The 24,379-nt window shown below is 37.3% G+C and overlaps 1 protein-coding gene across 1 annotated transcript in view; it reads left to right on the top strand.

Annotated features, from left to right (window-relative positions):
- KCNB2 (potassium voltage-gated channel subfamily B member 2) overlaps positions 1-15,638 on the top strand; it is a 183,652-nt gene extending 168,014 nt beyond the window's left edge. Inside the window, exon 3 of the mRNA XM_056483767.1 lies at positions 5,357-15,638. Coding sequence (XP_056339742.1) covers positions 5,357-7,519 — 2,163 coding nt within the window. The 3' untranslated portion in view covers positions 7,520-15,638. The remainder of the gene's footprint in view (positions 1-5,356) is intronic.
- The last annotated feature ends 8,741 nt before the right edge of the window (positions 15,639-24,379 follow it).

The following is a 24,379-nucleotide window of genomic DNA, read 5'->3' as shown; positions in this document are numbered from 1 at the left end:
CTGTAGCAAAATTCCATGCACTTTGTTGAACTTTTTTAGTGGTCTGTTGAAACCTTAGATTCAAAGTAATTGTAAGTCTGTCAGACTGTTCATAATGTGATCTATGACACACTGATACATGTTGGGAATGCAGAGTTACAGGTGTGAGCTGAGTACAGTCCCCTCTGCAAAGCAGCATGATATAGACCAGTGGGCCAGAAGCAAGAGGTCATGCTTGTAACTGGGAAGTCCCAGGGACACAATGCAGGGAGAAAATGAAGCAACCAGGAAATGAGATGTTGTATCATTATCTTCTTCTTGTCCTTTGCAACACAAAAGAATATTTTAGTGACCCATTTTCCTAAATGTCTACAGACTGATGTCCTGACTAGTCTAAACATTCCTCATCTGGTAATAGTTATAGTTGCAAGGTGACTCATTTTCTAGTTTTGTCTTTGCTTCTGCAATGTGCATCTCATTTGGATAGTCCCAGATGTCAAGAACAGAATGCACACAGATTTAGACAGATATACAAGATGGCATTCTTACTGAGAAAGATTTTTTGCCCATTCAGTTGCAAATTCAGTATCACAATCTGAAGACACCTGATAGGAAAGCATGCTCCTGAAGTAAACTAATTTCTATAAACTTCTCATCAAGCTTACCAATATGCCTTCCACTTTTGTGGGCTTACACCCTCAGAAAAAATGAAAACTTACATTATCTGACCTTCTGGTCCTGCCAGTGTGCCCGTGAGTCTGTGGATTGTCTGGGCAGAGCTGTGAGCTCTGTGCTACAAGCTGAGGACACTTCCATGCAAGATCCAGCATGACCTGCAGGCTACAGCACTTGCTAGCTCTCAGGTTGATCTGAAGAACCTAGACCAACTCCAGATACATATCTGCTCAAATCTAGATCAAGACACCTTTCTCCCAAGAGTAGATGCTTCTGAGAATATACAACTAAGTGCCCAAGAAAGTGGATACAGTTCTCCAGAAGCCTTTCAAAAGTTGAACAACAGCAATTTTTTCTGAGATTTTCTAAAGGCAGAGTTAAAGATATTGCTAGGGAAATTTATGTGAAGACAATATTCTACATTTAAATGCAGAAAGAGAAGAATATGTGACAGCCTGCTAATTTTCAGTGTCTGTGAAGACTAGAAATTTGAAAAGTATGAGATTTTACTGCTGTCTATTATTTAAATGGTCTAGATTCTACCCAAGATCCCACCCTGGGGAAAAAAAATACCAAGGAAACACCATTGCTAATACAGTCTTACCCAATTCCAGAGTGAATCCTGTATCAATCAAACATATTGTACTGGTTGCTCAGTAGGGCTCAACTGAAATTCCCCACAGCACCTGTATTTTAGTGTGAACCTGATGCATACTTTTCCTCTGCTGTACATAAAAATTACACTGTCTTGTCAGTTATAGCAGAAGCCTTTTTATATATCATTTCACATATCATATCAGTTGTTGCAGAGTAGCAAGGAATAATTTGAAGGCTATTCCATTACACCTTTATTTTCTGCCTCAGTTGTATGGTCATTTTATGCAGAATTCCTCACACTGCTGGCAGTATTAAGCAATGAGATGGTGCATGGGAAAAAAAAAGCCACTCTTTAGTGGCAATTTAATATTGGGAAACAGCTACATATTCAGGAGATTGCTACCAGTCCTTGCACCCCAAAAATTAGAAACAACAGCATCTGGTGGAAGCTGTTAAGACTGCATCATTAACTCAAGGAATGTTTTACTATTCATTGCACCAACAGATTCAAATGCCCCATATCTAGCCCACAGGAAAGAAATTTAAATCTATCCATTCTTTTAGAACAAAAATGCCATTTAAAAGGAAATAATTTTAAAGATTAAGAGGATCTGGATTTTTATGTGCTTTTGTAGTACCATAGCTAAATGACATAACCTGCCAGGATCTGTCATTTAACAGAGTATATTCAGAAATGCAGGTTAAAAATAAAGTCAAGAACTGTGGTCACAGATTAATTACTTGGAGTACATAAATTTTCCACACTGTCCAGAGTAGGGTTTAGAAATATTACATAATAAACAGGAAGATTTGCTGGGAAAGATTCAGTCAGTGGTGGTTTCTTTAGTCTTCTAAAGAAAGACAACCAGCCTAGCAGTTTGCTGCAGGTCTTTCTTATAAACTCTGTGCTTTTCTTAATACAATTGATATCTGTTCTGTGAGAATTTACCAGCATAGTAATATCTCCAAAGTGTTCTTCATGTAGACTCTGAGTAGGGAGTTCTTTTTTTCTTCTTCTTTTTCTCATAGTTGCTCTTGTTCTTCCAAGTTTTCCCCTGGCATTTTTTTGCCTAATGAGTTGTGAAATCTAATCAGTTGCAATAATTAAAACATACTGTGTGTGGAATGATGCACCGCTTTAATTACACTACAAAGTCACAAACAAATAAAAGCTTGAGATTCTTAAACTAGGAGAAACCAAATTACTTTACTTTGCTGTAAATTTTTTCACAAATAAATAGATTATATGTATAAAACACTTAAAATTCCAGGCTTGCTATACTGCATATTTTATTAAAAGAACTGGGAGAGTTCAGGCTTGTGTGTTAGCAGCATATGAAGGAATGGCTGGAACAAACAGATAGATTGCTTGTTTTCAATAAAACACCCTGGGTGGCAACTCTGAACAGGAAAGTTTTGTGTCCAAGGCCCATAAAATGCATGGAGTTTTAGCAATGTCACATGGTGCAAGAGGGGGTGCTGTTCACTGGCTCACCTCTTCTCTAGGATCTTTTGTATGCTGGTAAACATTTAGGAATAAAATAAATCCCTTATGACAGACTGAAATGCCAGTGTTTGCTAATTAAAATCAGTTTGATGACAGTTGGGCAGATACATTCTTGCAGTTTTCTCTTTTTTTTAAGAACAATGCATGTCAAGTAATTGGGTCCTGGTATTATACAGTTTTTACCAATCCTGTTATTTACATTATGATTGTGGCCCCAATGAGGCTCCATCAGCTTGACAGAAACTGCAAGCTCACCTATTCAGACCTGTGCCTTGTTCATTTGTTCTCTAAATTCTGAAAGTATAATTATGTTATTGAGTATTTTACAGAACTCAAGCCTGCATTAGCTATTTCACAGTCATTTAGGTGAAGTGGATAACCAAGTACACCTTATTTAAGTTTCGAACTTTAATACAGTGAAATCTGATATAGGTGACTTTCACAGTTTGAAAGGTAGTTATTGCTCTCTTATAGTGTTGTCTTTTGTCTGCCTCAATCCTAGCTACAAATTTCATTAATCAGCCCTGCCTACATATGCACTATTATTGCCCTCATTCTTTAAGATTGGCTTCTTTTGCTGATGTTGGTAGCAGAAGTTTTAAAGGAATGTATAGCCCACCTAAATAAGATAGATTAATCTAAGGATGTTTTCTGAATGGGCTGTATGAAGGATGAAGACAGATGGTCTGGAACTCACTTGGCAGGAGAAATTAATGGATCTTATTTCTCCAATAAATATAGTTACCAAAAAAACAAAAACCAAAACAAATAAACAAACAAATAAAATAAGCAGTATTGGTACAATGGTAGAGAAAAATTCAAATACACACCACACTGTGAGCAGTTTCTGTTTGTACTTAGAAAGCTGAATATCCAGTTGGTGACCCATAGATGAAACAATTTTCCTGCTATTTCTCTCAAAGCTACAGTGAGGTGACCTCTCTATCTCCAGAGCCTCTGTCACCACTGTGACCAGTCTCTCTGCATGCACTCTTCACACTTGCATTCTTCTCAGCTGCATTTCACTCTTCTTGGGTGTTCCAACAATTTCCTCGGACCTAATGTGTCCTTGGAACATCACCAAATGGATTTAACAGTACCATTTCTGAGAAATCAAAGTAAATGCTTTTATAAGTGAGCTTAAACTGAACTTTAAAACAGAAAACAATTTATTTTAGTATTTTTAATAAAAACCTGGATTTAATTAGGACTTCCAACCAAAGCATTATACTTTTTCCAAATGTTATAATAATTTTTGTATCATTTTAGCACTTTGCTTACTGTATCAAAGCTGTTTATATTCCTTAGAGTGTAAATAACTAAACTTTCTTGTAAAGCCATGAGGTTCACTGATATTAATTTTTTTTCTCATAATATTGTTTCTGGAAAAGACAATGACCAGCTGTTCCAGGCAAAGTGGAAGGCTGTGAGGTACAGATATGCCTGAATTTATCAAAATGTCTTTTATTATAATTTATACAGAACCAGGCCTTCTGGAGACAGATGGGGTTCACCTGCCTAAAAGGGGGCAAAGGATTGTAGCAGGACTGATTGAGAGCTTAAAACTAGGTTTGAAGGGGAAGAGAACAGGACCAGGCTCACTAGAGATGAACCTGGGGGGAGAATGCCAGTGTTGGGGGTCAGGCATTTGAACAGCTGCCTAGGGAGTCAGCAGGTCTTGAAGCATTTGAGAAACAAGTGGTGTGGCACTTATTGCTGTGGTTTAGCTGGCATGGTGGTGTTTGGTCAAACACTGGACTTGAGGGTCTTGGAGATCTCTTTCAACATTAGTGTTTCTGTGATTCTGTGATTCTAAGGTTCTATGAAAGTGAGTGATGAAATATATTATAAAACCTATTTCCTTAGTCAGAAAGCAAAACTTTATTTCTTGCAAGCATTTGTCTACTTACACATTTTAATAATTATGAGAAACTTGGTTCACCTTCATACTACTTTCTAAAATCTTGCTCTCAGACTAATTCAGGACTAATACCTTCAATACTTGCAGCATCTGAAATTTGTCCAGACATGACAATTCAGCAGGACTAATCTCCTGAGCAGTGCTTCCTGTCTATTCTTCTTAACTTTGTCTTCTTAACTTTTCAGCTTATAAATTTTATGCTTACAAATTTATGAAAGTTGTCTAGGAAAGTGTGCACTATGAAATACTGAATTACCATCTTACACATGGTATTCCCCTATCAATTCTCCACACTGTGTGAAGTTTTACATAATTACAATTAATGCAGAAAATTCTCAATGTTCTACACATTAGCAGGAGCTATATATCTTTCATTTGGTGACTTGCACTAATACACATCACCTCCTATTATAATTTTAAAATGGTAAGACCAATCATGGCCTGCTTTCTGGAATGAATTGGCTTATTGCAGGAAGTAAAGCAATCAGGTTTTGATAATGTCTTAGATGAATCTAATGTTTTCTCTGTGCAAAATTCAAAGCAATAAAATAATGAATGCAGCAGCGAAAACAGCTTCCACCATTCTGTGTTTGACACACATTTGAAAGGATTTAATCAAACCCTGACAAGTACACTTGTATCAGTCTAACCAAAGCATTTTTTATTTTGTTTTACAGATTTTGGCCATTGTGTCCATTCTATTCATCGTCCTGTCCACTATTGCTTTGTCTCTTAACACACTGCCAGAACTTCAAGAAATAGATGAATTTGGGCAGCCAAATGACAACCCTCAGCTAGCACATGTCGAAGCTGTGTGTATTGCTTGGTTTACCATGGAGTATCTTCTGCGTTTTCTGTCCTCACCAAACAAGTGGAAGTTCTTCAAAGGCCCATTAAATGTCATTGACTTACTGGCTATCTTGCCATACTATGTCACCATTTTCCTCACAGAGTCCAATAAAAGTGTCCTGCAGTTCCAAAACGTCAGACGCGTGGTTCAGATATTTCGGATTATGAGGATCCTAAGGATTCTTAAGCTCGCCAGACATTCAACAGGCCTTCAGTCATTAGGCTTTACACTCAGGAGGAGTTACAATGAATTGGGCTTGCTGATACTATTTTTAGCCATGGGAATAATGATATTTTCAAGTCTTGTATTCTTTGCTGAAAAGGATGAGGATGCTACAAAATTCACAAGTATTCCTGCGTCATTCTGGTGGGCAACAATCACTATGACAACTGTAGGATATGGTGACATCTATCCTAAGACCTTATTAGGTAAAATAGTTGGAGGACTTTGCTGTATTGCTGGAGTGCTAGTCATAGCCCTGCCCATACCAATTATTGTGAACAATTTCTCAGAGTTTTATAAGGAGCAGAAAAGACAGGAGAAGGCAATTAAGAGGAGAGAAGCACTTGAGCGAGCTAAAAGAAATGGCAGTATTGTCTCCATGAATCTGAAAGATGCCTTTGCTCGCAGTATGGAAATGATAGATGTAGCAGTAGATTCAGGAAAGCTTGGAGAAGCACTCAGTCCAAAGGAGACACCTGATGACAGCCACCTGTCCCCAAGCCGGTGGAAATGGGCCAGAAGGACAGTGTCTGAGACAAGCTCAAACAAATCTTATGAAAACAAGTACCAAGAAGTTAGTCAGCGAGACTCCCATGAGCAATTAAACAATGCTGCAGCATCCTCCAGCCCACAACACCTCAGTGCCCAAAAACTGGAGATGCTGTACAATGAAATTACTAAAACTCAGTCTCAGCCTAATCTTAATGCAGGTTACCAAGACCAGTCAGCAAAGCCACCCAGGTATGAGGAAGAAATAGAGATGGAAGAAGTTATAGGTCACAGAGATCCATTGCCAGCTGGGCCTGCAGACATCGTGATGGACATGAGGAGCACGTCCAGCATCGACAGTTTTGCCAGTTGTGCAACTGACTTCACAGAAACAGAGAGGTCTCCCCTCTCTCTGTTTCCTGGCTCTCACTTGCAAATGAGATTTCCAACTGATGCTGTTAACCTGGAAGAAAACCAAAGAGCAAGAAGTTCTCAGTTTATACCATTTGCAAAAGATAGAGGATTTTCTCCAACTGATGTCACCTTTGACTATAATCCAATCAACAGAGCTGTTATCAGTGATGGCAGTGGATCCCAAACTGTTTCACATGGTCATTTTCATTTTGACACCGCCATGGAAAGCCCCAAAAGCTCCCTGAAAGGTAGCAACCCATTAAAATCCAGATCCCTCAAAGTTAATTTTAAAGACAATAGAGGTGGCGCTCCACAAACTCCACCAAGCACTGCCAGGCCACTGCCAGTGACAGCAGGAGCAGACTTCACACAGGCCACCCCTCAGCACATCAGCACCATTCTCCTGGAAGAAAATTCGCCCCAAGGTGAACGGCCTGTGCTTGGTGCTGATGCGTCTGCACTTGGTCAGGGACCTGCTAAAAAATCATCCCCTCTCTTTCCCAAACAAAAACTTTTCACTCTCCCTTCAAAAGAGAGGAGGAGCTTCACTGAAATAGACACTGGAGAAGAAGAAGAATTTATGGAGTTACATGGTGTGAAACATGAGAAAAAACAGGATATCAAGACAAATTGCTGTGGGGATAAACACAGTGATGGCAACAATTTAACAGGGGAACCACAGATCACCTCTTCACCCAAAAGCATGAGCCACAACTGTACTCAAGACATTTACCATGCTGTGGGTGAGGTAAAGCCAGACAGTAACCAAGAGGGTCACAAAATGGAAAACCATTTATTTGCTCCGGAAATTCATTCAAGTCCAGGAGAAACTGCTTATTGTCCTACACGTGAAACTAGCATGTGACTAGTTACAGAAGCAATAAAAATATCTTTTCTTAAAACAGTTAGTAATGCCTATGAACTAAAACATGGAAAGCCTCAACAAAAGTGCATAAAATGTTATTTTTGCATGGCATGAAGAGTTGTTTAGTTTAAATACTGTTTAATTTTCAAAAAGACTGCTTTTGTAACAAACTGAAAAAAACAGGGAAAAAATTACACAAGAATGGTGAATACAATAAAGAGAGCTTTATTAGGAGCTAGTGGTCTGCAACATCTGACATTTTTGATCCTTTCGCTTATGATTGTAGACAGGTTTTGAACTCTGTTAACTTTTCTTTTTCCTCGGTTACAATGAATTTTAGAATTTGCACATGAAAGGATGAAATGTCAATGCATGCATTCATAAGGATGTGAAAAAAGGTGCTTTGAGCTTGCAAAATGCATATATTTGTAAATAGTTTGGGGTTGGGGGGAAAGCTACTGTTAACAAGGATTTATGGAAAAAGCATTTCCTGGGACACAGGTACTTCCTTCACAGCGTGCTGCCTGGAGGTTTTGTACAGACTTATGTTGCAAAATTGCAACTTCTACTTAAAGCATCTCACGTATCTTGCTTTCTGTTAAAAAGCTCATGAGTATATCTGTTAATTAAGGCCTACAGTATTTTAGTTTATCTGTGCTATAAATCATGATGGTTTTTTTTTACTTGCAGAACTTCAGTTATTGCATTTGTCAGTTTAATTAATGATCCTATGAGGAAAAGCAAAGATTTAATGACCAGAACTTGAAGCATTTGATATTTTTATAGAAAGTTGCCAACATTTCATAACTGAGGAAAAAAAAATTCCACTTCAAAATTTAAAAATCATAGTTATTTCTGTGGCAATAAATAGTGCCAAATGGCTATTCAGATATACCCAAAATAATCTGATAGATTATACCTTGGTATTAAAAAAATATATTTCCCACACTCTTAGTCTTCCTTTAATTTAACACAAATTGCTTTTACATGATCTTTGATCTCTTACCTTTTGTTCTCCATGCCGTGCTCATACTTCAGTAATGGCAATGTTGTTGAAGCTGTTAAGGACATAAGAGACAAGGCTTCCAGGGTAAAGTGGTACCTTTTGTTACCATAAATCATATAGCTGGAGAAAAAAAGGCCTCACATACATGTGATTTGCCTCAGGTCTTCCATACCCCAAAGCTGGTTTGTGTTATTCAGTTCAATCATTTGGACTGACAGAAGATATCACTTGACTCACCAACTTTGCCTCAACCCATCCTTCCATAGCTGTTCTGAAATGGAGTACAGGATTTCCACTGTACTTAAATAAAGGAAAATGTCAGTCATTCCACTGACAACTGCCAAAGCATCTTTCATTTCTCTGATTTCTCCAGCTTTGTAAAAGAAAGATGCTGAACCAAAGCCTTCATTACAAAGTACCCTTCTACCCACTGTCTCGAAACAGCTGCTTTTTATTTTTCCAGAATCCATTGCTTCCTATGATATAAAATATTTTTTAAAAGATTGTAGATTGCTTTAATTCCCTAAATCATAAAATAGTTTATTCAGATCATGAATTCTAATAATAAGCAAATGTATGCAGTTACACAAACATGTCCTAAAAAGTCTAAAATGATTTTGTTTTTGTTTTTGTGGGGGGATTTTGTTTGGGTTTTTTTATTGTTGTTGTTGGTTTGTGGTTTTTTTTGTAAGACATAAAATTACTTTAGACCAATCCATGCATGTTTGGAGCAGCAGGCTTCTACTTACCATAGTGGAGTTAGGTTAATTTTCACTTGTCTTTTTCTGTCATTTGAATATGTCACAACCAGGCACCCAATGCATTTAGTGTAAAGGAACAAGCACTTTTTTTACAACATGGTCCTTTGCTTGAAATGGCTGGGCTGATGCCACAGACCTCACTCAAACCTGGCACACAGAAAAGAGCAAGTTAGAACAGCCCCAAAATATTGCTCCTGATGGCTGGGCCAAACAATGAGGACAGCACAATCATTTAGGTGTTTTTTTAAAAAAGTTTTCCATATTTCCATCAGTTTTCCTATTTCTGTAACAAGATAATATTGAGGTGTCTCTTCAGTGACTTGAATAACCAAGAATATAATGTCTTTTTTTTTTTTTTTTCAAACAATGTCTGGTCATTAATTCTCAAAATAAAAATGACTTTTTTTGTCTTTAATTACAGTTCATTTAAACTTGTTGCTGCATTCAGTTTTATGTATTTATATTGTATTCTGCATAACACTTTTTAATCATATTGTGTCTCACTGTCCCCAAACTTTAATATTTTATAGTAACTAATCTTCTATATTTAGTTTTTAGTTTCTAGATATTTTCAGTGACTAAAACTAAATGCCAGTCAATTTTTATATGCCTGAAGTGTTAGTTTGTATTTTCTATGTGCAGTTTTATGAAATCACATGGGCCTGTTCAATCTGCCTTTATGTCTTAGTGAACTATTGAAGTCCAAATTAAGACCAAATGGGATTTGGTCCCACACTCTGGATCCAGAGAAAATTCCCATTCAAGTCAATGATGTTGGTCTGGCAAGACTGAGGTCTGTGTCACGTTCCTTCTGTGTGCTTTTTCTCCCAGGTCGCCCTTATGCTTTGGAAAATGTATGGCACTTGATGGAAAGGGAGGAGCCCAGCCATAGGGAATGCATTGCAGGGACAGAGTTCTAATTCATTAAGGTCTCCTGAGCTAGACTTCATGCAAGCCTGATTCTGGCCTATTAAAATCACTAAAAATTTGAAAGGAGTAAAGTCAAGGCCTCAATCTTTTCACAAATGAATTTCCCCTGAAACCAGTGGGAGTCTGGTGGAAAAAGGGACTGACTGAAATATAAATGAGAAGAACGATAGTCTCTCCCTCTAGATGAAAATCAACAGGAGCTTGAACTATGTAAATCAGCTGAAAGACCAGGCCCTTATTTGCTGCTGTATTTTAAATGTTTTCAGAAAAGCACATTTATTTTGAAAGCAAAAGAAATGCAATTCACTTTATTAACAGATGCTTTATTTTTTTTAAATACTGGAAGCAAAATTATTAAGCTTTAGAAGTGCTTTTGGTATGGTTTTCTTGTCTACTTTTGACTATGGTGAAAACTATTTCCAGGAGCACAGGTTTAGACATGTGGTTTTTCCAGTCTTGACTGCATATGCAGGATCCACTTCTGAATACATAACTTGCATAATTCTTGATTAAAACATCTACTTGAGCAGTTCCAGGACTGGACCTAGCTTTCTATCCAGTACAGCAGGTGTCAGAAGTGCAGGCCGGGATCACTTTGTTCATCATGAGTTGATAAGCAGCAAATTATGCAAAATTACACAAGTATATTTTTCTGGTTTTCTAAAACTTTGAAGCCATTTGGGATTTATTACCTGTTCACCACAGTAAGGGGAGAATGTGTTTAAGTTCTGGGGTCAGTCTCTAATGCCAGCTGTGCAATTTCAAAACAACTTAAGGAGTCTTAGGAAGAAGTGGCTCCTTTGTGCACCTGAAAGAGGTCTGACTCCTTGCATCACTGGAAAATGAAGAATGTTTGAGAGCTAGCTTTGCAATTGATCTATTTTTTATATTTTTTTACCAACTGCAGAATCCTGAATCAAAGTTTTAATTCCTTTTCAATGACGAAACCAAATGCATGTATTTAAGAAAGGTTCACGGAGCAATTAGAGGAGATTTTGAGTATTAGTCACATTAATCCAAATCTGGGTGGAGGTGGGGGGGAATAATATATCGCACAAACTGCAAAGGAAGTTCCTACAGGAAAGCTGTTTACAGGGGAAGTATGTAATGTAAAGAATGTAACTTGGAGTAGGAAGTTTTTGCACTACCGAATTTATATAAAATACACTTTTTTAAATGAAAACACAAAAGGCCTTTTAATGCTACATCATATAGAATATAGAAGCCTCTGTGCTAATGCAGCAATCTAATGCACTGTGTCCTCACTTCACAATTGGTCTCAAAATTCAAACATTAGTGATGTTAGAGAGGTGATATCTGATCTAACACTAGAGCAATGGACATGAAGAGCCTTTTAGCACACTATTATGTAACCTAAAATGTGTACAGACAGTTGTATTTTCGTCTATACCATTCATAAAACAAAATAAGAATTGGCTTCATAGGTTTTATAACAGGTAATAACAATTGGTTTCCTAACAGGTAATACTGGGCAATGTATTTGTATTCCTTGAAAAACAATGAGTTCCTTTAAAAGTAGACTTCTTCCCCTACATGTTGGCTGAGCTTCTGTTTCCTTCAAGGTTCACCTTCAAGTTATTTAATTAACTGCTTCAACCTCAGCTCTAAACTGCAGTCCAGTAAAAAAGACAATTGACTTCTTGAAGCTCTATTGCAGATACAGTCAGAGTGGTAAAAATGTCCAAGGTTTAACTGATTGGCTTTTTGATTCAAATAATTTTAGAATAACTTGGATAGAAAATATATATTTTGATCATTCAAATACATATCAGAAGCAAAATAATGCAACAAATATCCTTCTTTTTTTTTTCTAAGTAGCCAGCACAGATCAAGCAAGAAATGCACATACAACAAAGGGGGAAAGAAGGGCAGAAAACTGTAAGTAAACAAGCCCTGTTTCAGTGTACTATATAAAAAGAGACATAATAAAACATATTTAAAAGAATCCTTGTTCACATTAAATGAGGTGAAAATGCCAGTAGCAAAAGATTTAATTCCACTACTTCTCCATTGTAAATTTTAACAATGCAATTACCCACTGACCTGCCACATGAATGTCTGATCTGTAATAATTTTTCAGAAGACTTTCCTGAAAAATAAGATACCACATGTTGGTGTCTTTATTGATCCTTGGATCTCTTCCCATTTCTCTCCCAATATCAACCTTTTCTTCTTGGGAGCAGTCAGAAGGCCACTCACCCAACAAGATGGTAGGAGTGTCTTGTTTGTCAGGAAAGTGTTTTGGTAGTGTGGTGCAAATGGACAAATGCTGCATTTGAACCAAGGAACAGGAACTGAGTGTCACTTCTCCTTGTTTCTAGTTGTAAAGTGCTCTGAATTCTCCAGTGTCCCTACAGTGCACCCATCCTTCATGCAAGAGCTTCCAGTGTTCTTGCAAGAGTGTTTTTAAAAGCAGTTGACTGGTAAATGCTATTAGGAGAGCCATCAGTCTAAGTGTGAATATTTGTCTTTTGTCCAGCCTGGTTTTATTAGTGGTACTCAGCTTTAACTCCAGCTGAAATTCTTTCTGAAACAGATCAGGTGTTCTGGGAGCCAAACTTTTCACAGGTCCTCTGTTAGTTTCCTTCACAAAGGAAGGTTAGGTAACTGGCAGGCAAAAATGAAAGAAAAAATTCTGTTTGCATTGTGTGATGGTTTCTTGTTCAGTGATCACACACCATGGGACACCTGCAAGTGGAGTAATATACTTGTCTTTGTATTTATTTTGTTCCAGGTTTAAACAGTATTTTTTTTAATACTGAGTAATGATATTTAGGAAGTATTACCCTTTAGTACAATGGAGACTTCCACCAAAACAGCAGTGATGCTTTATAATCCTATATTATTATTGATTGATATTTAGCTTTCCTTTATGACACCTAACACAGATCCTGATGTGGAACATCACTGTGGAACAAGGAAGTAGCATACAAATATTACTGCTCTTTTTACAAAAGTAGCTAAAAAACATGGTATTAGCTAACATTTAATCCAAAAAAGATCATTATCCTAATTATACCTATTAACTAAACAGTATGGTGACCTGTCATTACCCGAGACATTGACTGTAATCCTGTGATTAATATAAATCACAAGTCTAGGAGTAGTCTATGTAATTAATTTCATTAGGGTAATTTTTTAACTCAAATAACTATTTAAATACATCTTTAGCATCAGCAGGAATAATGTGCAGAAAATCAGGAGATATGAATCTCTCAGCTACCCCCACTTCTCATGCTTTGGTTCACTCAACCGAGCAATCCTGCACCATGCAAACTGGACTACTCTTAGGTGAAGCTGAACCACAAAACTTCTTCCATGAGGGCACCAGCTATGCTGCAGGCAGGAAAAAGCATTGAGGCCCTGGTACCAAGATGAGAGCTAGTCCAAAATTTGTACCCTGATAGTGTAAAGTGCCAGCACAATCTGCTGTCCTCAACAAATCTGCTACTGTGCAACTTGCTAATGTAGACCTAGATCTCTGCCATGGCTACTGTCTTCAGCCCATGTAGCTCTTGGCTAAATCACTTATTCAAGCAAATTTTGCCATTTTCATCAGTGGTATTGCATAAAAAAAAGCAAAATGTAGCCAAAGATTAAATTGCTCCCAGTGTGTTTCCCCAAGTTAACCCACATAAAAACACTTCAATAAATTCCCGATAACCTTTGGAGAGTTGTGTTTTGTAATTTGGGCCAAACTCTATATACTGCATATTTCTATAGTCACTTTACTCTAAAGTTGGTGTTACATTAGATGAAGACAGTACAGATAGCACTAGACTTACTCCAGAATCAGTGGAATGATTAAACTGATTGCAAGTAGCTTCATTTCACTTAACAGTAACCCTTACTTTATACTGGTATGAATAAAAGCAAATTTCTGTGCATTGATGGAGGATCAGAAGCCCAGCTGGAGTACTATGTGCTGATTTGCCCTGTCTAGATATCTTCCTATTTGGAACACCAGCTGAAATTTATTTAAATTGAGGAACTGGCAGGGTTCTGATTGTGTGCTTTGTTGCTCTGATGTCTGGGACAGACCTTGTACAGTAATGCAAGGAACAAAAAGCCCATTCCTTATCTTTTTAACCATTTCAAGATGGAGGACATAAGTCTTGTAGTGATACTTTTGCTCTAAGTTTTACTCAGATAGCATCTCTCTGTGAAGGATCAGAATACAAAACATTTATGCCTGTTCTTGAAGTCCTTAAGCAGAACGCCAGTGGGAATTCTGCCTGTATAAAACTGAAGGATGGAGCAATATATTACAATGTTAGGCAAAAGGAACAGTTTCTAACACATTACAGAATACATTAAAAACAAACAAAAAACAACCTGCTGTTGGGGACAATCATGGGTACTTCTAGGATGCAGAGTTCTGGATTTATATGTCTAAATTATCAGAGTTCTGCAGAGTTTTAGCGGTACAACTCTTTCAAAAATCAAAGGAGCCATGCTGATAAGCTGAAACATGGAGGGATTAGTGTTCAAAGAATCTGAGCATTGAATACATAGCCTATTGCTTTAAGATCACTGTAAATATCAAATTAAATATGTACTAATTCATGTTTATATGTTATTACTGTGTTAGTTTCATAGATACAGTAGCATGACTATTATTAGTTTTATGGAGTTTAATGAAATTTACTTTGTATTCCTCTGTGAATGCTCTGAATGCTGCAAACAAAAAAAGCACAACAGTATTTTTTCAAGTTCTCTTGGGGCAATAGCAGTGTCTTCACTATTGTTCAGTTTTACAGATTTAGCAACATTTCATCATTCATTGCTCTATTAATAACGTATCTTTCTTTAAAAGTACTGTCACTAGAAGGTAAAAGCATATGTGATAAGTCTTGTCTAATCTCGTTCATCTGCCTTTACAAAATGCCCCAGACATTTTGTGGGAGAATATGCTGCTTTTGCTTCATGCATTGTTTGTATTCGGGGGTGGGGCAGGGGAATAATAGGGCATTTTGCAATGGTAATTGCATCAAACATGGATTTTTTTTTCATTATTATTGTATTTGTTAGAAACATTTTGATTTAGTTTCTTTCTGTAGATAAAATTTTAACAATAGATTTATTTTTTCAACTAACCATTTGATTTCATTAGACTAATAACTTCTCACATTTAGTGGTATTCGTATCAATGTTTCCATATCCGCTGCATTTTAAATTCATAAAAAAGGAAATGTGATTATTATTTTTGTCATACTAGATTTTGCTGATCAACTAAGTATTTCTGCACCAATCTACATATTAATATGCATGTTGTAGTCTGTACAATTGTTCAACATCAAAATATCTGTTTAATTTATGTCAAATGTCTTTAAAATAAATGCATTGTTCTCCATTTCAGTCTGATAGAATAAGCAGGATAGTAAATAAATGTGTAAATGAATCATCTGTGTCTCATTTCAGTTTTCTTCATGAAACCACTTTACATTGAACATTGCATATATACCAAAACAATAATCCATACTGTCTTTAGGTGTCGTTACGTAACAAAATTATACAGGAATCTCTGGCAGACAATGTGTACAGAAATAAATCACCTGGCTATGCAAATAAAGTCAGAATCCATTCTTTTTCTTTAAAAAATGAAATGTAGAGATTCTAAGCCTTTTTCTTCCCTCTCTGTTCAGAATTACTGGTAATTACTACTCACACTGTCATAGATACAAAGCCTCAAATGACTGCACAAGAGGGTGAATAAATCATACTGCAGGATGGAAGGCAGAAGCATGGAAAGATTTAGCACCCTTTTTTGGCTAGTCAAAATTAGATACCTCAGCCTAATATTCAGCATAGGGGATAAACCAATCTCTTGTCCACCTTAAAACTGTAAGAGAAAATTTAGGTTATAGTGGAAATTTACTCCTTTAAGATGAATCATGAAAATAACAGACTTTTTTTACAGGCAAATTTTTGCTGCAAATCCACCTATAATAGAACAACTCTACCATTCAGGAAATTAGGAATGTAATTCCCTCACCTTCTAATTAGAAAGCTGTTTTTAATGTCAACATCTGAACAGCACTGCAATGAAGCAAAAATGGAAGTCCAAGTTCATCCCTTTGCTAAGAGCATAGAGACATTTTAATTTCCCAACCTTACTGTGCTATACATCTCTTAATACATCATTCACTGTACTTCAGAATTCTACCCTTTCAGCTTTTAATCTAAGGGTTCCCTTTATGAATGTGCAGCAATGTACATAAATATAAATTTGTTCCATCTTTGTGTTCTACCTCAAACACGTTCCCAACTTCCTTTTTCCTTTAAAAGAAAAAATACACATCCTTCTTATTGCTTGTCCAGATCTATTCTTCTTGGCATTCATGTGAGTAATTGCATTTTAAGGAAAGGATTTGGGGGATTATATATTATTTAATAATTAAGCAGCCCACACATCTAATCATGGTACCCAAGTATTTGCAAAACTGCAGTTCTACATGTACATTCCAGCTGCCACATGGTTTCATCCTGCAGCAAGACCTGGGCCTCTTCAGATTTTGGTTGTGCAGAAAGGAGACTAAGTCACACAGAAGAAAAAAACATGAGAGCATTTTCCAAGAAGCAAAGTCAAGGGACCAAGATACACCACTGTACTTGCTAGCTCAACATCTCTTTAATCATGCCATGTGCTTAGGAAATCTTTCTGTTCTAACCATCTCACCTTTTACCATCTTCTCCTCTGCCTCTATTTTTCTTGTGGAGCACATTTCAAAAAAAAAAGTCAAGAACCCCAGCATCTCATTCCAGATCCAAAGCAGACTAAGAAAGGAAATGACTTGGTGCTAGTGGGAAAATAAAATATAGAAAATCTCCACTATTTCATCGGTGCAATTTGACCTATGCCTGAACACAAACGCAGCTATAAAGCAGGATAACTATTTTATGATAACCTGCAAGTGTGATAGATTGTTTGGAATAGGTCCTAAAGAAAGAAGTATTCTTGGCAGACAGGAATAGAGCAGGTCAACAGAGATGATACTGACAAATATTGAGATAGCACTAGGTTAGCACAAAAAGTATCCTGCCATAACCATTCAGAGGAAAAAAATCCCTAGCATTTCTAGATATAAATATTAGGAAAGTAAGCAACCTAAATATTCAGGATATCATGCTAAATCTTAGTTTACTGTATAGGCTTAAACCATGTTTCTGCTGACTCTCTGAATCAAAATTTTCATTGAAAAAGAGACACTATTAATCAGATGATGAGGAAAAACTATCTGCAGTTTTGTTAGCTAACATCAGGGAGCCTGGAGGGAATAAGAGTTTACTCAATGCTGCTAAAAAAAAAACATTTTTTGCCTTAAAAAGTACTTAATAATGTTGAGCTACCTTAACTATAAAATATATCTTATTTGCAGAAAGTAAAGACATATCAAGCATATGGCATCAGAAGGAATGGTGCCATTCAATAATGGTTTTACATTATTATCAGTAAGTTTGATTTGTTATTTCTCACCATTCATTCTCATGCATTCTACAGATTGTCATCTTCCCCACGCTGGAAATCAGTGCAGCAACAACTTATTGTGAATCAGTGCTAAATCACAATTTAGGTATTCCTACTGTAAAACATTCAGGTTGAGTTATGTTGTCATTCACTCATATTGAAATTACTAATGAAACTACTGCTTTATTTTGCAAAAGAAATCTATTTTTATGATTTGTTCTCTTTATGTTGCATTTTTCAAATGGCAATTTGCCATTATTCTTCAAAATATCTTCCCATGACAGTTTGTTTCTACTAGATGGCAAGAGGCAAGCTGTCAGCTATCAAGTATCAGTACATTATTCATATCCATGTTATGAAAACTAAAAAAGCTTCTTCAGATATTTTTGCAATTTAATGCATTCATTATGCAAAAGAGCTTAAAGTGAATGTTAGTCCAGTTAGATTCTGGACAAGCCACAGTTAAAAGAGCCTCTATGCCCCAACTGCAGGAAGTATTCCTAACTTACTAAACACTGAGGTATTCAATGATCAAAAACACAGACTCATAAAGAAATAGTTTTTTCAAACGAATTCTATCTCTATTTACCACTTTTCTGGTGTAATTTCTTACTAGTTTTGATTTAATAATTTCATTATGATATATACAGAGGCTGGCATAATTGTACCTTCTTAGAAAGAAAATAGTTTTTCAGTTCTTCAGTCCTTTAGCAGGATGGCAACACAAATATACCTGTGACTCATCTTCCAGTGGTAAGTCTGCTGACCACTTGAGCTCTTGCATAATATATATATACACATACACACCCACGTAAAACACACACACACAGCATGTATGGAATGTGGCACTGTCTTAGCACCATAATCTGCAAACCAAAACTCTGCAATACTTTGGATTTATGCTCCAATATAGCTACAATCTAGAGGGATTTCTCAGTTCAGCCAGGCACAGCAGAAAGATCTCATGGTTCTCACAACTCTAATTCATAATGACTCAAAACAAAATAAGTCACATATCCAGGACATCATTTTCTGTTCACACAGAAAAATGGAGGTGTTAACACCTGCACATCACTGGGATTGTTACAAGGCTTAGATACCTACCAGTAAATTAAAACATACGTAGATTGGAATAATTTCATTCTAGTATGAACACTTACACATCCCAAATATCATTCAAGTATGAACAGTTACATCTCCAAAAGAAGAAGTTTCTTATAGCAATAACAATACAACTACTGGTTTAATTATCAGCCACTCCTGCTTGTCTGACCACCCTTGTCATCAGAAGCACATAAGCAAATCCTGTTTAATAACTTCAAGCAGGTTTCACATGTCTACCTTGCAAGATGAAAGAAAACTTCCAACTTTTCTATTAAATATTTTAAAACTAATTCAAAAGCTACTCACATTTCTTGGAGAGAACAAAACAAGTTTTCCAGTAATCAAAAGAAAGACTTTAGTACCTACAGAAAGAAAATTAATTTGATAGTGTTAAAAAATAACAGAAAAGAGTAGCTACTGTTTTTCATGTCTGAGATCACATTCTCACCCACAAAAATGAATAAAGAAGAAACAGATTTAAAGAGGCACCACTGCATAAATATTCCACTAGCTCTGCTTTCTGTGAGTACAGTTTCACTTCAATGTTTCTCCCCAGTTAACAACAAAATTGATTTTTCTATAATCAGCATGTTTTGTTTCCTTGGAGTTTCTAGTCATGACTTCTGCAGAATTAAAACTCAGGGACTGTCAGCAATGTATCCAGAGCTCAGAATGAATAAAATTGTAATTCCATGAGTGTACTGATGTTGCAAATTAATTTGACATTCATTGTGATGAGTGATCAAGGCAAACTACTTTGCTGTTGTGCTTGTATTCAGAGGTATTGTCTGTCACAATAGCTATTTACATAGTTTAGAAATTTAATGAAATCTACCAACCTCCCATTTTTGAACAACAGTAAATTATTTCCTCCTCATTTGGAAGTTTGGGGTGAAAACAGCACCAGATTTAGTTTCACCCATTCAAATGAATCTCATATTTCCTGTTATTCACTACAACTGATCTCTGACACTTCTACAGATATACAATGAAGTGTTTTAATATTTTCACAGTATTTAACATTGTTCCAAGTTCATCCTCTTTCTTCCAGGTTGCTAAACACATTCAATGCTCAGTTAATCAGAAGAGCCAGAGAATCATATTTCCAAGACCTTATTTTCACAGTGGGAACAGTTGCAAACCTGTTAGTTCCTAGTGTCTAGCATATTTAGCAAAATGAACAAACACATAAATAAATTATTACTCCTAAACAAGCAAATTTTCTGAGAGGTTTCTAATGATAATTTCATAGAAATATAGTTACCTAAGCTGCAATTGTGTATCTCAGGTATAATTCCACAGAAAACGGTGCCAAATGTCAGTCATGACTCAGGATACAAGAGATGCCAGTATTTGGCCAGTAACTTAGGGACTCTTTCCGTGTGTTTTTGTCAGAAAATCTTCATTTATATAAAACATAATCTGTTAACATAATTTAAACTCAAGGTATGTAAACACTATGGATTTGTTTAATTTACTTCATGCATTGATTGATCAGAGGGCTGAAGCACCTCTCCAATGAAGACAGGCTGGATAGTGGGAGTTTTTCAACCTGGAGAAGAGAAGGCTCAAAGGACATTTTATAGAAGACATCAAGTACCCAAAGTGCCTACCAGGGACCTGGAGAGGGACTTTTCCCAAGGGCACATAGTGATAGGACACTATGGGGAATGGTGGTAAGCTGAGGGAGGGAAGGTTTAGATTAGACATTAGGAAGAAATTCTTTACTCTGAGTGTCATGAGGCACTGGAACAGGTTGCCCAGAGAAGCTGTGGACTCCTCATCCCTGGAATTAGCAACCTGGCCTAGCTGATGGTGCTTCTACACATGACAGGAGGGTGCAACTTGATGTTCTTTAAGGTCCCTTCAAATCCAAGCCATTCTATGATTCTGTGAGCTTAGCCAAGGAGAATTCCATATAACTTCATCAGGAGTTTTGCATAGCGGCTGTAAGAGGATGCCCCTGATTAAAACAAGAGACACTGAGTAAAGACAAAATGTGAGAACTGTTTGCTTCTGGTAGCAAGCAAGGTGGACCACAGTCAGTGCTACACAGCATTCCAACTTACCATTCCACTTTCTAGGGGGAGTCCCAGACACTAGGGAACACAGTGGTTTGACATTCAGTGATGTGAATGTGCCAATGATCATGGCTGGTGATAATGTAGCAACTGCATTGTCTTTAATTCAAAGTCTCCTATGTAGTTCTTCAGCTGGGACGGAATAAAATACCTATCAGTTCCTTTTCCATGTATGAATTAATCTCAGCAAAGGGGAGGAGACCCTGCTGAGTTTATAATATTGAATACTGTAATACATTTGTCTCTAAAACTGCATTACATTTACTGAGAATAATGCAGCCTTTATTCTTTCATGCATATATTAGCTTAATGAGCCATTAAAGTGTCTAGTTTTTAAAGTACACAAAAAGATCTATAGTTTAAGCTTCAGAAGTCATCCAAATATCTTACAAGTGCCAGTAGTGCTCTCAACAGGAGAAATTTAGCCTTTCATTTATTTTTAAATTGCTCTTTCATTTTACTCCATAAAATGCATTTATTTACAAGAAGGCAGTTGAAATCTTTAATACTGAAAAAAAATCTAAGTTAGAAAAAGAAAAATGGAAACATATATGTTGGATAATTCCCTGCTCTGAATCAGGTCCCAAGAAATTAGACTCATTTTCTCTACTACTTTCTCTAGTCAATTAATCAGAAAATTCTACCCTTCCCACTGATCAGAGTTCCATATGGAAAGAAGAAACAATATCAACAAAGGGGCCATGTGCTTTGGCAGAGACCACCAGATCTCCCAAAGAGGCTGTTAAAATACAGAAAAGTTGGGTTTAGACCTCACCATGGGAATTCCCCAGCACTCACACGGCCTGTGAATGTGACAAGGGAGTCACTGATTCAGCCTCGCCTCTTCTGTGAAGTCCAAACTGTTTGAAACCACAGCAGATGAATGCCCAGAGGGTCAAGGAAAGACAGAACAGGGATTCAGATTTACAATTATTTTCTAATGCAGACCAGCCTCACCCATGTCTTTTTGCCTTCTCAGAAGCTTACTGCATCTAATTGCTTCTGCATTATTGGCTCAAGAACAACATCCATAAATCTGAAATGCCTACATTGGTATTATCCTTGCACAATCTTGGCATACTTGTAATTAAAATCCTTCACCAAATGGAAATTTACTGCCAGTAGTTTCTAGGCAGACCTGATTTTCCAAAATCTGTTATTTTAGTCAGTATTCTACCAGAAGTCTGGTCAGTCCTGTATTTCTATATATGATGAATAATTTCAGTAATATTATGTTAAAAGAATGTTTGAGTTCTGTTACTTTGATTTTTCCATCATTCTATATCTCATAACTATTGCCATTGACTAATATGAAAAAGTAATTACAGCAAAGCAGCATTTTAGCTGATTACACATTTATCAAGACTATTTAACAATTTCCTTCCCCTTTGTTCCAAAGTAGCTGCATATAATATTATAGCCTCTATTATAACTAAATGTATGTTTCATAGTTGTGAGAATTTTAATATATCTCATTCTAAAGTCCAGCAGTTCAATTTGTCTGATGGCACAGGACTGCTAGCAAGATTAAAAAAAAAAAAAAAAAAAAAGAACTTGTGCTGTCACAGTTAGGAGGAATTACAATTTGTGAGCCAAGAAGCAGCTCTGTCATGCAACAAAACTGTAATACAACACACCTAAAAAAGCTTAGCAGCTTTGAAAGTGTGCCTTTTAGACAGAAAAGAGAGCTAAAGGGCTAAACTGGACTAGCAATGCAAAAACTTTGATAAGGGACCTTGGAGTTTTCAATGCATGACTTCTTTTTTCCACCTTCCTAGCGTCTCTGGTAAGTACTTTTTAATAGGGTTCTTGAGCCTACTTGAGGCAAGATGAAAATAACAGAAGACCAATTCATGCAGATATGTAAAAGGAAAGGAAGCCTTCAGAACAAGGAAATGAACCCACTAGAATTTGTAGTGTTGGTGGGGGGAGAAAAGACAAACAATGCAGAATAACAGGGGAGAACTGAAACTCTTGAGATGACAGAATGTATTCCAAAACACATCTGCAGCAACAGTGCAAAATAGTGATAAGCTATGTAAACAGTAGTAAGAAATTACATTGTATCTCAGCATATTTTCCAAGATGATACATATAAAAATTTACTTAATCCAACACTGTTGCAGACTAAACACTTTAATGCCTGCTGAAGAAGCTCTGCATTCCAGCACAGAGTTCTGTCAGGCCTATTTAAAGTCAAGTTCAGACTACCCATGTGCTATACTCATATCCTTCATTTCCCCTTATCTATTTCCTTCTTAAGTCCAGAAAAAAATTGTTAAAAAATGAGTTTATGCAATGTTAATAGTTAATACTCACTTGACAAGTGTGCAAAAGCTTTATTCTCAGTAGGCACATGAAGAGTGAGCACATGTATGCACATCTATACATATGTGTTCACACACACACATATACACAGTTGGCCACACATTCCATGGAATGGTCTGAGTTGGAAAGGACCTTAAAGATCATCTACTTCCAACACCCCTGTGCAAGGCAGCAGTGTGGTTCCATCCTGCCCATGCTGCACCAGCTGCTGATGGTAAGGGCTGCTGGGGAACAAGGATGAGGCAGGGGAGTGCCCCCCTCACCCCTGTGAGGTGACAGGGTAGCCAGAGTCACAGGCAGAAGTGGCATTCTCTGCCAGCCTGTGCCACAGCTGGGAGGCTGATCTCAGTAATGGCCTCTCACACAATCACAGAGTATTCTGACTTGGAAGGAACTCACAAGGATCATCAAGTCCAACTCCTGGCCTTGGACAAGACAGCCCCAAGAACACCACCATGTGCATGACAGCACTGTCCAAACTCTTCTTGAACTGTGTCAGGCTTGGTGCTGGGACCATTTCCATGAGAAGCCCATTTCAGTGCCCAACCAATCATTGGGTGGAGAACTCTTTTCTATTATCCAACCTAAACCTCCCCTGACACAGCTTCAGGCCATTCTCTCGGGTCCTGTCACTGTACAGGAGAGATCAGTGTCTGCCCCTCCTCTTCCTCTCACGAGGGAGTTGTAGACTGAAGTGAGGTCTCCCCTCAGTGTCCTCCAGACTGAACAGACCCATGTCACCCAACTCACCTCAGCCACTCCACATACAGCTTCCCCTCAAGGCCCATGACCATTTTGGTTGCTCTATTTTGGACACTCTTTAATAGCTTAATGTCTTTTTTATATTCAGGAGCTCAACACTGCACACACGACTCAAGATGAGGCTGCCCCAGAACAGGACAATCCCCTCCCTTGCTCAGCTGGCAATGGTGCCTGATGCACCCCAGGACATAGCTGGCCCTCCTGGCTGCCAGGGCTCTGCTGACTCAGATTCAACAATCAACCAGGACCCAGGTCCTTTTCTGTGGCACTGCTTTCCAGCATCTCATTCATCTGTACACACAAACAGGGTTGCTGCATCCAAGGTGGAGAACCCAGAACCTCCCAGCTCACTTCTCTTCACTAGAAATTAGGGGAAAAAGTTAAAGGAAAAAAAAATCA

This window comes from Oenanthe melanoleuca, chromosome 2 (assembly GCF_029582105.1).
Source record: "Oenanthe melanoleuca isolate GR-GAL-2019-014 chromosome 2, OMel1.0, whole genome shotgun sequence".
Taxonomy (NCBI): Eukaryota; Metazoa; Chordata; class Aves; order Passeriformes; family Muscicapidae; genus Oenanthe; species Oenanthe melanoleuca.
This window is presented reverse-complemented; position numbering and strand designations above follow the sequence as displayed.